This window comes from Vipera berus (assembly GCF_964194415.1).
Source record: "Vipera berus genome assembly, chromosome: 1".
Taxonomy (NCBI): Eukaryota; Metazoa; Chordata; class Lepidosauria; order Squamata; family Viperidae; genus Vipera; species Vipera berus.
Window position 1 is genome coordinate 142,319,292 of NC_138202.1, and position 16,312 is coordinate 142,335,603.

Consider the following 16,312-nt stretch of genomic DNA (forward strand, 5'->3'; position numbering starts at 1 on the left):
GAAACGGCCAGAAATTTAAGAGACGGTCCCTTTATGGGTCATTGCTTTGTCGTGGTGAAGGGGCTTGTACAGCTCAAAGATGCTATGAGCTATGCCATGCAGGACCACCCAAGGTGGGCAGTTCATATTGGAGAACTCTGATAAAACCTGGTCTACTGGAGAAGGAAATGGCAACCCTCTCTAGTATCCTTGCCAAGAAAAACCCATGAACAGTAGGGTTAGGCTAAAAGGCTAAAAGATACGACACTGGAAGATGAGCCCCTGAGGTTGAAAGATGTCCAATATGCTGCTGGGGAAGAGTGGAGGGCAATTACAAGTAGCTTAAGAGGATGAGATGGTTAGATAGGGTAATTTATTTATTTATTTATTTATTTATTTATTTATTTATTTATTTATTTATTTATTTATTTATTTATTTATTTATTTATTGAATTTCTATACCGCCCTTCTCCCGAAGGACTTGTTGCAGTGAGCATCAGTTTGGGTAGATTCCAGGAGATGGTGTGTTGTGGTCTATGGAGTGGTGAGGAGTGAGACACAGTGACTGAACAACAACAACAAACTATTCTCTGTTCTAAGTTATTTGGATCACATTTACATCACAGTATAACAACACTCTCCCCAAAAAAGGGGGGGGGGAGCTTGTTTTGCTTTCTCTGCATGATAAAATCAAGAAATATTTAAATGAGGAATTCCATCTCACAGTACCTGAATTCTGGAGCTGGGGGTCTAGCTGGTGCTTACATTCATGAGAAACATTCCAAGTCTATGAAACCGGCGTAAGTATACTCCTTGACAATATGCTGTAATATTAATCTTTGCTGAATTCATGTGGTATCTACTTACAGAAATGTTGATAAATGTAAGCCACACATTTGCATGGGTTATGATTGGTCCTGTGAAGGAGGCATATTTTTCCTGCCTTTTGGGTGCAGAATGGAAGAATTTCTTTAAAAACTGTATTTTTAAAGTGGTAAAAGAATTTGTTTCATGAAGTACCAAGGTCTCTCTCTCTCTCTCTCTCTCTCTCTCTTACTCTTTCTCTTTCTCTTACTCTTTCACACAAAGCATATCTTCCACATGTTCGCAGTCATAAAAGACTGTACAACAGTCTTTTGAAAATAGAAACATTTTATGAAATAGTCATGCAATCATGAAACATTACACAATCACAGTATTGTTCTCAGAAATTGCACAGAGAAGAAAGATGCGAGTGAAGATCTAGGCTTCCTACTCTGCGAGATCATTCTAAGGCAGTGTAAAACTTTCTGGAATGATTCTGTGACTGTACAATATTATGTGATGCTCAAGCATTTGGATAAATTCAGATCACTTTTCAGTTGCAGGAAGATCATATCGTTTTGAACATAGGTGAACCATGAGGGGTCCTTGTTGCTCTCTGAGCTTGTTTTCTTGCAGATGTTTCATTACCCTAATTAGGTAACATCATCAGTGCTGGCACTGATGATGTTATCTGGTTAGGGTAATGAAATGTCTGCAAGAACACAAGCTCAGAGAGCAACAAGGACCCTTCATTTCAGACCTGAGCTACAAATATTCTCCTTCACTGGTACGTGGGAACCATTTTAATAGAGAGAGTCAGAGACAGCTTAATTTCACAGTCTTAATGTAAGTTCAGCTCTTCTCTGCTGCACATCTTCAGGTTAGGATGGCAATTGGGATCACAGTGATTGCTGTTGCTGATAGTATTTTAAAGCACAGTATCACGTGACCACATTGCTTAACAACAGCAATCCCGGCAGTCGGTTTGCCTTTCTAACCCCAAGATGTGTGGGCCATTAAGTGGAAAGCAGTGTGAGTCTCAGGTAAGGAGTGCGGTGTTGCCCTAGGAGCATGTTGTGATTCAGGGTCAGCCTGTGGGTTCGGCAGTTGGGTCGGACGACTCAGAGGAGGAGGGGGGTGTTGAAGAGCTTGCTGAGGGGGTTGAAGATCTTGCTGATGAGAGCCCTCAGCCAGGCCCCTCCCACCTGGTCACCACGGAGACCCAGCTGTGTGAGCCTGACAGCGTGGATGAAGATGACCCACAGCTGGCCCTGTTCAAGGACGCCCGACGCAGGAGGCAGTCAATCAGGAGTAAACAGAGGAAGGCAATGGGGCACCTCGGAAGGAGGCAGAGAGAAGCCACGCCCTGAACTGTATAAAAGGGGAATGCGTGGGAGGGCTGGTTTGCTGAAGGCAACCACTTGATTAGTTCCTGATTCATAGCTCCTGTTTCATGGTTGGTGTCTTGTTTTGCTCTGTTTTATGTTAATAAATTTGGCAGGCTTAATTCCAGCCTCTTGCCGTTTGTAAAGGGGTTGTCCCTGCCTTTTCTGCAGGGCCGGTAGCAGGCTGATACAGAACAGAGCATTGGGGAAGCCTAATGAAAGCACCATGTGAGTTGGGAGAGAGGCTACTGCCGTGCAGTGCAAGCACAGGAAAACCAAGGAGGCAAGAGCATACGTAGGTGTGCACAAGCACAGAAGGCCAAGGGAAGGAGGAGTCAGTGCAAGCATGGGGAGGCTGAGGAAAAGATGGTATGGATGCTTGTGGCATCAGGGAGGTTGAAGAAAGGAGGGCATGGATCCATGTGAGTGTAGGGAAGCCTGGAAAGGAGGGTGTGGGGCAGTGCTCAGGAAGACCTTGGGGGGGAGAGACTTACCAGAATGATTCCTTCCCTGCCCGCTTCCCAGCTGACTTTTTTTCTGGGAAGTGAGCAGGGAAAGTTGCAAATGAAGACCATGTAACTGCAGGACACTGCAACCATTGTTAAGTTCGATCTGGTTGCCAAGTGCCTGAATTGTGATCACATGGGTACACTCGTTCCTAGCAGCATCAACTTTGAACAGGCCCTGAACAAGTGGTCATTAAGCGAGGACTGCCTGTGTACAGTACATTGCTAATCAGTGTGTTGTTTTCTTGCTTACCATGAAGAATCAGCACGTTTTTCATCTGGCTTGAACCAAAGTGCAGTAGATGCCAATGGTTGCAGAAATACTTGATCAAGGAGACCACTTTCTCTATTCTATATAGACTTTGTGGAGGGTGGGGGGAGGGAGGTTCACCAAACAGGAGTTAATATAGCCTTCCATTTTTCCTTCAGTACTTTTTGTTTTAATGGGACCTTATTTGTTAAGATTACAGCTGTGATAACAAAACCGCAATGTAACAATAATTTTAGCTTTTTTCCCATCACGCTGGTGTTCCTGGAAGTGAAGCTCAGAAGCCCCACTTTCCCAAACGTGTATGATAGAACTGTGGTATATTGTTCATGTTTCAAATTGCAGGGGTGAAATGGGTATGTGAAGAAAAGTCTTTGGGCAAAGCCATGGAAATTCTTTGTTTCGTAGAACACAAGAGAGAAAGACGGTCTGCTGCCTTGAGGTTGCTGTGATCTAGTATGATGGCATTTAAATAGTCACACACCTGACATGGTAAATCTGCACAAAACCAGGAAATTATAGCTATAGTAAAATATGTGCTAGCATCTCTTGCTTCTACCAAAGCCTTGTTCCGGGATAACATATCCCATTATTTTCCTTCACTCCTAGCGTCTGTGTGAATGTGAAACTTAAAGAGGGTAAAAACGGTAACAAAGTCACTGAGATAAACATTAGAATGACAAAAAGGGTTAGACTGTTCCAGTATTATTAACCAAGATATGCTCGTACCTGAAATATAATCCCCTGATATCAAGAAAAAACAGGAGAGAATTCCTTTTGCACCCCAAGTTGTGATGTAGGATTGTAGTATTCACATTCTAAACATTCATGACATGTATCACAATGAAACATAATTTCTAGGATAACCTCTGAAATTTGCACATGCCCTCTCCCTGCGAAATTTATTATTTTGCATGATAAATTCTTCTTACAGCCTTAATGTGAGAGCAGCTATTCAGTCCTACGGTTATGATACTTACAAAACTCCATGGAGAATAGGCTGCATGGGGTAGCCCTTCTGATTGTATAATCCCAAGAGGATTGGGCAGAAGCAGTAAAAGTTTGTCGCTATATATAGGAAACTAGCTTTCAGCTAGAGAAACAAGGATTTTATTTTCCTCAAGTTTTCTAAAAGTACAGTAATGTCATTCACGGGATTGTAGATAAAGCATGTGCAATCTTTAAGAAACAAAACCAGGTCATAGATACAAAAACAAAATATAATGAAATACAAAGGGCTGAATCCAGATTTAATGCTCAGTAGAGGGCTGAGGATGGTAGAGAAAGAAAGTGTGCGGGTCTTTTTGCAGATTCCCACTTCCTTATGCTGTTTAATAGCAAATTGAAGGAATGCTTTAGAATCGTGAGGGAGATAATCCTCTACTGCATTAGCAAAATAATCAATGCTCTGCTCTTTCAGCGTAAGGACTTTTCGGTTTTGTTTCTAGGTTTACAAAGGGGAATAACCTTTCATTCATTCATATGTCAGAATTCAACCAATAAAGTACAATTGTTCACATACAGAACAAGATTAACAGTGCCATCAATGTTATATAACCTGCATTCTCAATATATCAGAGAGCATTACAGCACAAAAGTCACCTATAGGGGGGGAAACAAAGTTAAAATGGTTTATACTTGCAGTCTTCCAAATTAGCCTATTTAGTGTTTATTTATGGATAAAAGATTGGTCTTCGGATTTGGCATATTAGTTCCTAATGTCCAAGATTCTTATTTGTTTGTTTTTTTAATTTTCCACCCAAATCACTGGGTCACCTCTAAGGAATTGAGACAAAATTGAATTTGTCTATGTCATAGTATTCCATTTTGTAGCTGATTTAAATGCGGAACATTTTGCTCTATGTTGTATAATCAAATAGAGTAGAATTTAACTGCTGTAGAAGCTGCCTGTGATATGCTGCTCTGGAAAGTCTTTAATCCTCATTTGAATCAAGGATGACACCCAGTGGCCAGACAGCTTCATTCCAATGTATAAATGAAGAACATGATTTCATTTCTTTTTCTTTTAGTGATCTCTTCAAGAAATAATTAAATACCTCTCCTCATGAACTCTCTATTGCCATTTAAATTGTTTAATCACTTTCTTCACATTGTGGCCTATGTGAGGTAACATTTCCCATTGCCCATAGATATATTTTTTTTGAATATCCCTCATTCATGTTATTGATATTTCAGAAAAGTAATTCATCTCAAATTTATTAAATTACAACATGTGCAATCAGTGTAGCCATATGATTCCCTATTCTTCTCACTAACAAAGGGCCCTAAAATGTACGAAGTTTTATAAAGATAAATTAGGATGCATTCTCAGTCCCTAAGATATCATCTGTCCTGCTTTTGAAAATTGTTAACACTAGTTTCACATTATTCCAAAGGTAAAGCCATAAATAGCAATAGTACTTAGACTTATATACTGCTTCATAGTGCTTTACAGCCCTCTCTAAGCAGTTTACAATGTCAGCATATTCTAGGTATTCATTCATATTCATATTCATATTCATTCTAGGTCCTCATTTTACTGACCTTGGAAGTATAGAAGACTGTAAATATTCTAAATATTAATATATTTAAAACCTTGAATTTGTTTTACAACTCTATGGATCACTTCTGAGATAATGGGGGATACTGTGTTAGAGTCTTCATAGGAATTTCAGTTGGTAGGTGTAAATACAAGGGCAATTCGGAAATAAACCTCCGTTTGGATATCAATGACAGACAGTAACATATACCGAACTTTTATTACACACATTAGAAAACTACAACATTACATTACTTTTTGACATAATTGCCATTCAAATTGAGGCACTTGTCATAACATCTTACAAGGTTTGAAATTCCTTAGTAGTAGTCACTTGGCGCCAAATCTGGGCTATGCGGGGGGTGATCAAAATCATCCCAATGGAACTGCTTCAAAAGTTCTTGGGTGCATCTAACAGTATGTGGGTGAGCATTATCGTGAACCAATACCCAATCCAAACGGAGATTTATTTCCGAATTGCCCTTGTATTTACACCTAGTAACTGAAATTCACATTCCTAGGAAGACTCTAACACAGTATCCCCCATTATCTCAGAAGTGATCCATAAAGTTGTAAAACAAATTTTAAGGCTCACTGTCAGGAAATTTCTCCTTATTTCCAGGTTGAATCTCTCCTTGATCAGTTTCCATCCATTATTCCTTATCTGGCCTTCAGGTGCTTTGGAAAATAGGTTGACCCCCTCCTCTCTGTGACAGCCCCTCAAATATTGGAACACTGCTATCCTGTCTCCCCTGGTCCTTCTCTTCACTAGGCTAGCCATGCCTGTTCCTGTAACCGTTCTTCATATGATTTAGTCACCTTTCCTTTAATCATCTTTGTTGCTCTTCTCTGTACTTTTTCTAGAGTATCAACATGTTTTTTATAGTGCGGAGACCAAAATTGATTTCAGTATTCTAGGTGTGGTCTTACTAAGGCTTTATAGAGTTGTATTACTATCTCGTGATCTTGATTGAATCCCTCTGTTAATGCAACGTAGGATTTGGCTGCCGCTGCACACTGTTGGCTCATATTTAATTGATTGTCCACTAAGACTCCAAGATCCCTCTCACAGTTGCTGCTATTAAGCCTGGTTTCACCAATCTATATGTGTACTTTTGATTTTTCTTGCCTAAGTGTAAGACTTTACTTTTGTCTATGTTGAATTTAATTTTGTTAGATAGTGTTCAAGGCTGTCAAGATTCCTCTGGATCTTGAGCCTATCGTCTAGGGCAGGGGTAGGGAACTTTGGCTCTTTTGTGCTGACTCAGGAATTCTGGGAGTTGAAGTCCACAAGTCATAAAAGAGCCATGGTTCCCTACCCCTGATCTAGGGTGTTGGCTATTCCTGCCAGCTAAGTGTCATCTGCAGATTTGATGTTCCCCTTCTATTCCCTCATCTAGATCGTTTATGAAGATGTTGAAGAGTACTGGGCCTAGGACAGAATCTTGTGGGGGGAGGGATAGGGAGGGTTAGGAAGGGTTGGGTGGAGGGAGGGGGGGAGGGATTGTTAAAGATAAAATGTATTGTAAAACTTTTCAATTAAAAAAAAAGAATCTTGTGGCACCCTACTCCTTACTTCTCTCCATGTAGATGTAGTACCATTAAGCTACTTTTTGTCAGCCAGTTAAAAATCCATCTGATGGTGATGCTGTCTATCCCACTTTTTAAGCTTTCCAAGAAGTAGGTTGTAGCCTACTTTGTTGAATGCTTTGCTGAAGTCCAAGTATACCATGTCCACAGCATTCCGCAGGTCCACCAACTTAGTCACCTGATCAGAGAATGAAATAAAATTGGTTTGGCATGATCTGTTTTTAACAAACTCGCTCTGGCTTCTAGTTACTACTTTGTTTTTAGATGTTCGCAGATCTGTTTTTTTATTCTTTTCCAGTATCTTCCCAGGTATTGATGTTAGGCTGATTGGTCTGCAGTTTCCTGGGTCTTTCCCCCCCCCTTTTTTTTTGAAGATGGGAATCAATCAGCTCTTTTTCAATCCTTGTCTTTGAGTTTATCAGAGAGATCTTTGTGCAGCCATGCTGGTTTCTTGTTAGATTTCTTGATTTTCTTTTTCAGTGGTATTGTGCTGGATTGGGCTTTTATGATCATATTTTTCAGAGTTTCTCAAACTGCTTGAGTTGTTTTCCCCCTTAGGATTTTCATCCAATGAATCTTTCCCAAGTTCTCTGGGAGTTTGTTAAAATCAGTTCTTTTAAAATCTAAGACTCTGATATCATTATGTTCAATTGCTTGTGTTTCAATTATATTGAATTCCAGTATGACATGGCCACTCTCACACGAGGTTCCTGCTGTTTCCACTCCCTCTATCACTTCTTCTCTGTGAGAATTAAGTCCAGTATGGCTGTCCCTCTAGTTCCCTCCTCTATCTTTTGGTCAACTTTGTTCGTTTATCTCATGAATATTTTTTATATTTATATTCTCTTGGTATCCACCATTTAATGATCAGGAGAAGTAGCTAATCATTTACCGGTTCCAACTGAGGTTGGATTTTTTTTAATACGCGCTCAGAGAAAACCTTTATGGGCATCTTGCTACAAAACCCTGTCTCTCAGGAGTCAAAAGTACCTGGAACAAATGATAAGGATTGCTTGCGCATGGTAAAATGATAAGAACTGCTTATGCATGGTGGCATTACATGTAGTATCTAGAACGTGTTGTTGTGTATAGTGGCTACTTATCAGGATGTATAAAAGCTTACAATGGGTCCTTGAGAAAGACTGAATAGTTGGATAAAAATGCCAAATCCAGTCTAAATGTCTGCTTGACAATATGAATAACCATGATAATATTTTATTAAAATTATGCTGTCTGACTCCTGACGATTTACAATTGTTAAAATATTTTAAAAGCGAAACAAAGGAAAATGGTGGCAGAGAGGAAAGGAAGTATGCGGTATCAATCATCCTCTCCAAAGGTCTGGATAAAGAGACAAGTTTTTAAGACCCTTTGAAATCCCAGTAATGTGGGAGCTGTTCAAATTTTGGAGGAAACCTCATTCCAGAAGGCAGATTTTTACTATAGGAAGGTATGCTTCCCAGAATCCCAAGATTAATTTTAAATGATGAAAGCGTTATCAATATATGTAAAGTCACCAAAAGATTAGCCAAACGTTTTTGGTAGAACGTCTCTATGGCTGAGCCAAAGGTTTTAGCAATTAGAACTGAAGAAGCTTCTCGGAGGAGAAGCAAAATGTTTTCAAAGAAAAAAAACCTCAAGCAAGTCCAATTGCCTTTTGGAAGAGTACCCTTGGGAACATTTTGATAGAAGATTAAAACAAAATAGCACTCATCCTAGAATTTAACATGAAATATTTTATTATAGAAACTTAGCTCTAACTTATCAAGAAGGAACATAGATGAGAAAATATTTATACTGTGCAAATCAGTCCTGATTTGAGTTGAGTTGAGTTTCAACACTAACCTGATTTAATTCAAGCTGCTTTATTTTGGTTTGTTTTTTTTTAAATGCCCGTAGGCTAATAATGTGAAAGCATCCAAAGGCCTGCAGCTGCTTCATTTTTGGCAGAATGGGATGAAAACAGCAGAGATAGTTGTTTTAGAGGACTTTAACCCTGCTAAGTGTCATCTGGTTAATTCCCACTGCAGTACATTTTTTCAAGCAGATATGAGGGGAGGAAAAACTGCATAGATGTGCTAAACCAGTTGTATTCCAACCTCAAGAAAAACATTTCTCAGAGTTTTAAAAGTAAGTCCTAAGTCAGGGGTGGCGAACCTATGGCACGGGTGCCTGAGCCCTCTCTTTGGGCACGCGTGCCATCACCCCAGTCCTAGGGCTTCAGCTGGGTTTTATAAAACCTTTTCTCTTTAGGCCTCCACCACTGTGTGGCAAAAAAAAAGGTTCAATCAATCAATTTCAACTTCTCGCGAGTAAAAAAAAAGTTCTCACAAAGTTGGAATTGATTGATTGAACTTTTTAGTCACACCCAGTCTGCCGTTACCACTAGAGCCACACCCACCCAATTGGCCACACCCACCCAATTGGCCACACCCACCCGGCACCCTACGATACATAAGTGGGTTTTGGGTTGCAGTTTGGGCACTCAGTCTCTAAAAGGTTCGCCATCACTGTCCTAAGTTATCTACTTGCCCTTCTGGGAAACAGGTTTGGCATGACATTGAAACGTAATCGTTCATTTGTGTCCTTGGGGACACAGAGCTTTGTTACCTTGATCACTTGATATAGGTGGGTGCCGAGAGCACTGTCAAAGCTATTTGACAAAGGTAGTCCTTTGTCTCCCTAGTTGAGCACATTGATAAACCATGGCTTCCTCTGACCGGACTTGGAGAAGTACCGTTGACCTTTCCCTTGAGGAATAGTGTGGCTCTGCTCAGCTGAGAGGCACTTGTGTCACACTAGGTGACTAGGAGTATTCGCAAGCTCAAGCTTTCTCTGGAAAGGAGCTATTTGTAACCAACTTTGATAGAATATGTGATGATGATGATAACTTTATTGTCACTTTGAATGTACACCAATTGGCATACATCAAATATCAATCTATTAGTCAAGCATATTAGTCAAGCTCTTATGGACATGGACCTGGAGGGTGGTGGCTTGCTAGTCGTTGACTGTGTTAGGAGAAACAGCCTGATACAGGGGGATACAGGGTCACAAAGATAAGCTGATGGAGAAAGAAGGCAGCTTAGAGAAAGTGGAATTTGTAACTTTGGCATCCAACTATTATTTAGCCTCGCACACATTTGCCCATATGTCAAGAGGCCTCCATTTGCAGAGATCAAAAGTAAAAAAAAAAGACTGCATATTGTATTGATCAGCCTTGTGTCGGTATTTCGGGTGCTGATAGCTGAACTCCCATAAAGGAAGTCCTCGGCTTATGACCACAGTTGATCCCAAAATTTCTGTTGCTAAGCGAGACTGTTGTTAAGTGTGTTTTGCCCCCATTTTATGACCTTTCTTGCCACAGTTGTTAAGTGAATCATTGCAGTTGTTAAGCTAATAATGCGGTTAAGTGACTCTGCCTTCCCCATTGACTTTTCTTGTCAGAAGGTCACAAAAGATGGATCACGTGACCTTGGAGCACTGCAACCATCATAAATATGAGTTAGTTGCCAAGTGCCTGAGTTTTGATCCCATGACCACGGGGATGCTGCAACAGTTGTTAAGTGTGAAGAGCAGTCATAAGTCACATTTTTCACTGCCGCTGTAACTGCTGCAAACGGTCACTAAATGAACTGTCATAAGTCAAGGACTACCTGTGTATTGTGAGGGAATAGAGGGAGCACATTCCAGGCTAGCAAAAGGCAGGGCAGCCTGGTGTGGGAGTAAAAGGATGACCATGGCTCTTTCCCAGTAGTTCTGAGACTATATGTTTTGTAGTGCAAGTAAAAGTAAAGGTAAAGGTTCCCCCGCACATGCGTGCTAGTCGTTTCCAACTCTAGGGGCCGGTGCTTATCTCCATTTCAAAGCCGAAGAGCCAGTGCTTGTCCGAGGACATCTCCGTGGTCATGTGGCCGGCATGACTAGATGCCAAAGGTGCACGGAACGCTGTTACCTTCCTACCGTAGTGGTCTCTATTTTTCTACTTGCATTTTTACGTGCTTTCGAACTGCTAGGTTGGCAGAAGCTGGGACGAGTAACAGGCGCTCACTCTGCTACGCGGCACTCGGGATTCGACCCGCCAAACTGCCGGCCTTCTGATCGACAAGCTCAGCGTCCTAACCCACTGAGCCACCGCGTCCCTTATAGTGCAAGTAGTCTGTTTTAATTTGGCAAGATTTCCAACTGTAGGCAAGGAACAATAAAAGAAACTGCTTAGAAGAATCTCAACGTGTCTTTCTAGGGTTTTGGAGCTTGACACGTTCTGTGGACAGGATCCACCCATTCCATTAGAATAAAAGAGGGAGCAACTGGCCTGTGGCTGACCACCCTGAAGGAGTTAATTTGGGAAAGTGAATGAAGCCCAAAGCAGTGTTAGCCCTGACATCCCAGAAGAGCTCTGTTAAGCAGGGAATTTAATGAGCTGATAAAAACTCCAGTAGTTTTACAAGTTGCTGATTACCTTTGAGACCCTGGTGTCTTCATTATTAGTTGGGCTTGCTGTCTTAAGTTTTAGATCACTTCTCATCAATTAAGTGCACACAATGTAAAGGGGGGGAAGCTTAAATGCCTCCATTGCTTTGAACATTTGAAAATTGGATAGTACCTGATTACAGATAAAACAATAAGTGTCTTTATAAAAGACTGGGAACCTCATGTGGACTCTTTGCTGAAAATGTAAAAAATGAATTGGGGATTTATGGAGTTGCTGATGGAAAAGGGTTGAATATGGGAAGAAGGGAACCATGTAATGTAATCTTAAAGAGGAAGGAGAGATAATAAATTTGTAACTGATATAAAGAAAATCAGAAGTCACTTCTTTATATTGCTCCTCTTGTTCTCCTGTACTACTTTTTTGTTTTCTATTAATTTTTCTTAACATATTTTCACCTAAAATTTCTAACAAAAATTGTTCTTATAGGATTCTTATTGATTTTTTTAAAAAAGATAAAGACTGATGCAAACTAGCATAAAGTAAAGAAAAAGAAGAAAAAAGCAAAAAGTGCCAGAAAAGAAAAAACACTCAAGAAAAATGGAAAAGAAAGGAAAAAAAGAAAGTGATATTCTTCACAAATTTATGACTACAATTATATTTTAACTTCCTTCGCTATAGTTACCTCATAATACTCTTTGTCCCATAATCTATTCTGTCTAATCCTCAAACCCATAAATTACAAGTTCATTTTTTCATGTTATGCAAAAAGACCATTAGAGGTTTCTAGTCACCAATAAGTGTAGAAAATTTCTCTAATCAAAGAAGTGAATTATCCATCTCAACAAGATCTATCAGTTTCACCAACCATTCCCTTATAGTGGGTAGTTTGAATCTTTCCATCTCTGTGCATATAATAATCTTGTTGCAGTAATAATTTATTGAAATAATCTTCCATGAATGTTATTTTATCTCTTTATCCATTAGCTCTAATAAGATGAGTGCTGGCTTCAGTTGAATATTAACCTTTAAAATCCTTAGTATCAAAATATGTATTTGAATCCAAAATGTTTTAGCTTTTTTTCAATGTCCACCAAGCATGATAAAATATTATTTCATGTTGTTTGCATTTCCAACATACATTTGAAGTACCTTTATACATTCTGTAGAATTTCTCTGATGTCATATATCAACAAGGTGTCATTTTATAAAAAATCTTTTTAAGATCAACTTGCAATGTAACTTTAAACTCTTTTAACCATCTGTTTTTCCATTGGTTCACCTGTATAATATAACCAAAATTCTTAGCCTACTATATGGTATATTCTTTAACCTGTTCTTCCTCCATTTCAAATTTCAACAAATGTTTATACATTTTAACAATCACATGTTCACTATCAGTACAGTATAATATGGAGGTAATTAAATTCTTTCTAAGTTTGCTCCATACCATAAATCTTTTTGTCCATTTTAATCTTTCTGATAACTGTAAATGGGAAAACCATTGGCAACTATATCCTTCTGCTATTAATTGCTCTTTTGATAAGTTAGTAACATGGTTGCAAAAGGTGATCACGAGATCCTGGGACACTGCAACCATCATAAATACATGCCAGTTGCCTAGTATCTGAATTTTAATCAGTGACCACAGGGATGTTGCAATGGTCATAATATATATATTGCCCTCTCTGTTCATTTCATGGGACTAACACAATCATGAATTACGTACAGTATTTCCTCCCGCATACTCATGGCAAAACCATTCAAGTCCACCATTGCAGTAACTTAAGGAAAATTGACGGAGGATTTGATTCCACATAGAATAGCCAACTGTTATATGGATTAGGAAACATATTCCTAAAACTGTTTTTGATAAATACAATTTCTCTTTTTGCCTCCACTTAAAAGACAAGCCAGAGCTGAAATGCCTGGTTTCTTTTCAAAACAGTAACAAAGAATTTTGCATATAACATCCATAAAGTATACAAAATGAGATAAAAAGTTTTATTTCAGAGTGTACAGCAACATAACTTTTTTTCAGATTTCTTCTTATCACTAGCAAACAGCAATTATTTCTTTAAAAAAAAGGAAGCAGATATAAAACTAGCAGAGACAACCAAATTCTAACCGCATTTGCAAACTCGGCTAACAAGAAGCAGAGCTTATTTCAGACTACAGCTATAGTAAGATTTTGCATAAAGGAAGTAAATTTGTCTGCTGATCGGCTAGTCATTTCTTACGCATTGTGGAAAATAATGTTAAAATGTTCATCAGGGTTGGTTTTTTTTTCCACATTGTACTCCAGCTTCTTAAAGCACCCTTGACTACATTCCAGATTAAGCCAATTTTAGCTGCCAAATAAAGAAGGAAAGCATAGTAAGTGCCTCTAACTCATTTCAAAACCAAAAGTTAAAGCTTCCCCTGAGAAGAGGCAGTTTAGGAATAAACCCTTTGGCTAATTAGGTTTAATGGGACATTGTCTTGGGAGATGTGATTTATTAGGCCAGTCCAGGCACACAATAGGCCTGCAGGGTTCAGTTTGTGGATTCTCTAACTGAATGGCAAATATCCAAGTAGTTTTTAGAATATATCATTAAGGATCATTAAGAGAATCAAGGACAAACTACATGTTACACATTCACAGGTCTGTAAAAGTTTGGACCTGGAAACCATACTTAGGAGGTTGAGATATTGAGTGAAGACATAGGGAGAAAGGAATACCATATATCTTTTTGTTACATTAAACCATGAACACACTAGTTTTCAAGTTTTATATCATTTTATTCCTTTGCATATAACATATACTTTCTTTATGAAAGCTGACCTTCTTCCTTTTTTTCAAATGTTTGGCTGAGATGTTTTCTAAAAGTCTGTTACACTAATTAGGAGAATAGTTGTAGTGGATTATGTATTTCATGGTTACCACACTATTTAAAGATTTAAAAAAATGGCACATGGAATCTATACCACTTTAGGATCATTTTATGAGAGATTTCATCAGTTCTCTTATAGAAAATAGGTATAACATACAACACTTCTGAAAATTAGTATACTCTTATCTCCATATGGAGAGGAAATATCTTTGGACATTGATTCATCATTGAGGTTTTTTTTTCCTCACTGTCATTTTATGTTCCTGCTTTCCTTGGGGAAAGATAAGAAAGAAAAAAACAACACAGAAATGCCTTAAAGTAACCAAAGTGTTGATTGTTTACTTGTTAAAGTGGATTCACTACAAGGGCCCTTTCTTAAGTACCTATCTACTTTTCTCTAAGGTTAACACAGGATGTTTAATCATGCAATGAGTCATCAAACAAATCGTTTTTTATGCTGGAGACAATTAACCACTAATAGAAGCAAATAAACCTCTTTATGTCCTCAACGTGTAAACTTTCCATCAGCTTCTATTCAATATAACTACTGAGCAACAGCTCCTCTTTTTATTAAATGCATAGGCAATAACTCTCTGAGCATATAACCCCTTTGTGAAGTTATTACAGAATATGTAAGAATGTGTAACAGGGAAAGTGTTTAAAAGGAAGCCACAAATTATCAAGAGAATTGAATGGGTTAGTGTAATGCTCTAAAGCACACTAAAGCAGGAAGGCAAGATCGTTTTAAAACATCTATTTTTAAACTGGTGTGGTCTTTTTCAGGATAGTTTAAAAAGTATGGCTAGCTATGTGATTACATATCAAAGAGAAAATGAGGGTAAATTTGCATATTTAGCAGACAATGGCTGTAAGAGGCAAATTGTTAATAAGCAATTAGTGACTTATTGCAGCATCACTATGGACAAATTTCTGAGATCTGCTTGCTGACTATTAGGCTTTCTTCCCTATACAATCTTTGAGGCTTTTCCAGTTGCACCTAACCCAACTGTTATCTCATATTTCCCCTCCCCATTCCAACACCAACTAAGGACAGTATATAAAATCTATTAAACCTGTAACCTATTATCTTGGAGGGAAATCAGGTGACTAGTAATGACTGGAAATAGAGGCAGGAGAGTTCATGTTGTTCAACTTTGGTCATTTTATCTTGACTTAAAAGATACTCGTCCCAGCTTCTGCCAACCTAGCAGTTCGAAAGCACGTAAAAATGCAAGTAGAAAAATAGGGACAACTACGGTGGGAAGGTAACAGCGTTCCGTGCGCCTTTGGACCACAGAGACGTCCTCGGACAAGCACTGGCTCTTCAGCTTTGAAACGGAGATGAGCACCAGCCCCTAGAGTCGGAAACGACTAGCACGCATATGCGGGGGAACCTTTACCTTTTTAAAGATGGATGGAAAACACTGTAACTCAGCTGTGTGGAAAGGTTCTTAGAATTATTCCTATTTGACTTGGAAATGGGGTCTTGTGAATAATTTCTTAAACTTGTAAGCTTCGTGAGCTTTGGGAAATCAGTTAAGCCCGAGATTGAATGATGCCTATAGCGCAAAGCATAATTTTCAAAGTAGTTTGTATTAAAGAAATAAATTGCCCCATATATCATTCTTGGAGGTCAGCGCTAATATCTCTTCTGAACCATAAACCTCGTGGATTAGTCCCAAAAGGCAACTGTGCTTTCTTTAATACTTAAACAGCATCCTGAGGTTTCCACAGAACTGACCACATGTTGTGCCATAACAATACTGTACAATTCAGGAGTCGTTGGGTCTGCATAAAATTCAGGTTTGCTTAGTTTCTGTTATGAAATAGGATTTTACATTAGAGGTTTTGTATTTCAGTTGGAGTGGTTTGTTTGTTGCTCACCATACATACTTGGCTATTCTGCATTTACATGTATTTATATAAATAATTTACA

At 38.8% G+C, this 16,312-nt stretch overlaps 1 protein-coding gene across 1 annotated transcript in view; it reads left to right on the forward strand.

Moving 5' to 3' along the window:
- The window catches only part of KYNU (kynureninase), a gene marked incomplete at its 3' end in the record, with an annotated part of 128,968 nt that overhangs the window by 92,715 nt on the left and 19,941 nt on the right, over positions 1–16,312 (forward strand). Inside the window, exon 9 of the mRNA XM_081312803.1 lies at positions 706–779. Coding sequence (XP_081168929.1) covers positions 706–779 — 74 coding nt within the window. The remainder of the gene's footprint in view (positions 1–705; positions 780–16,312) is intronic.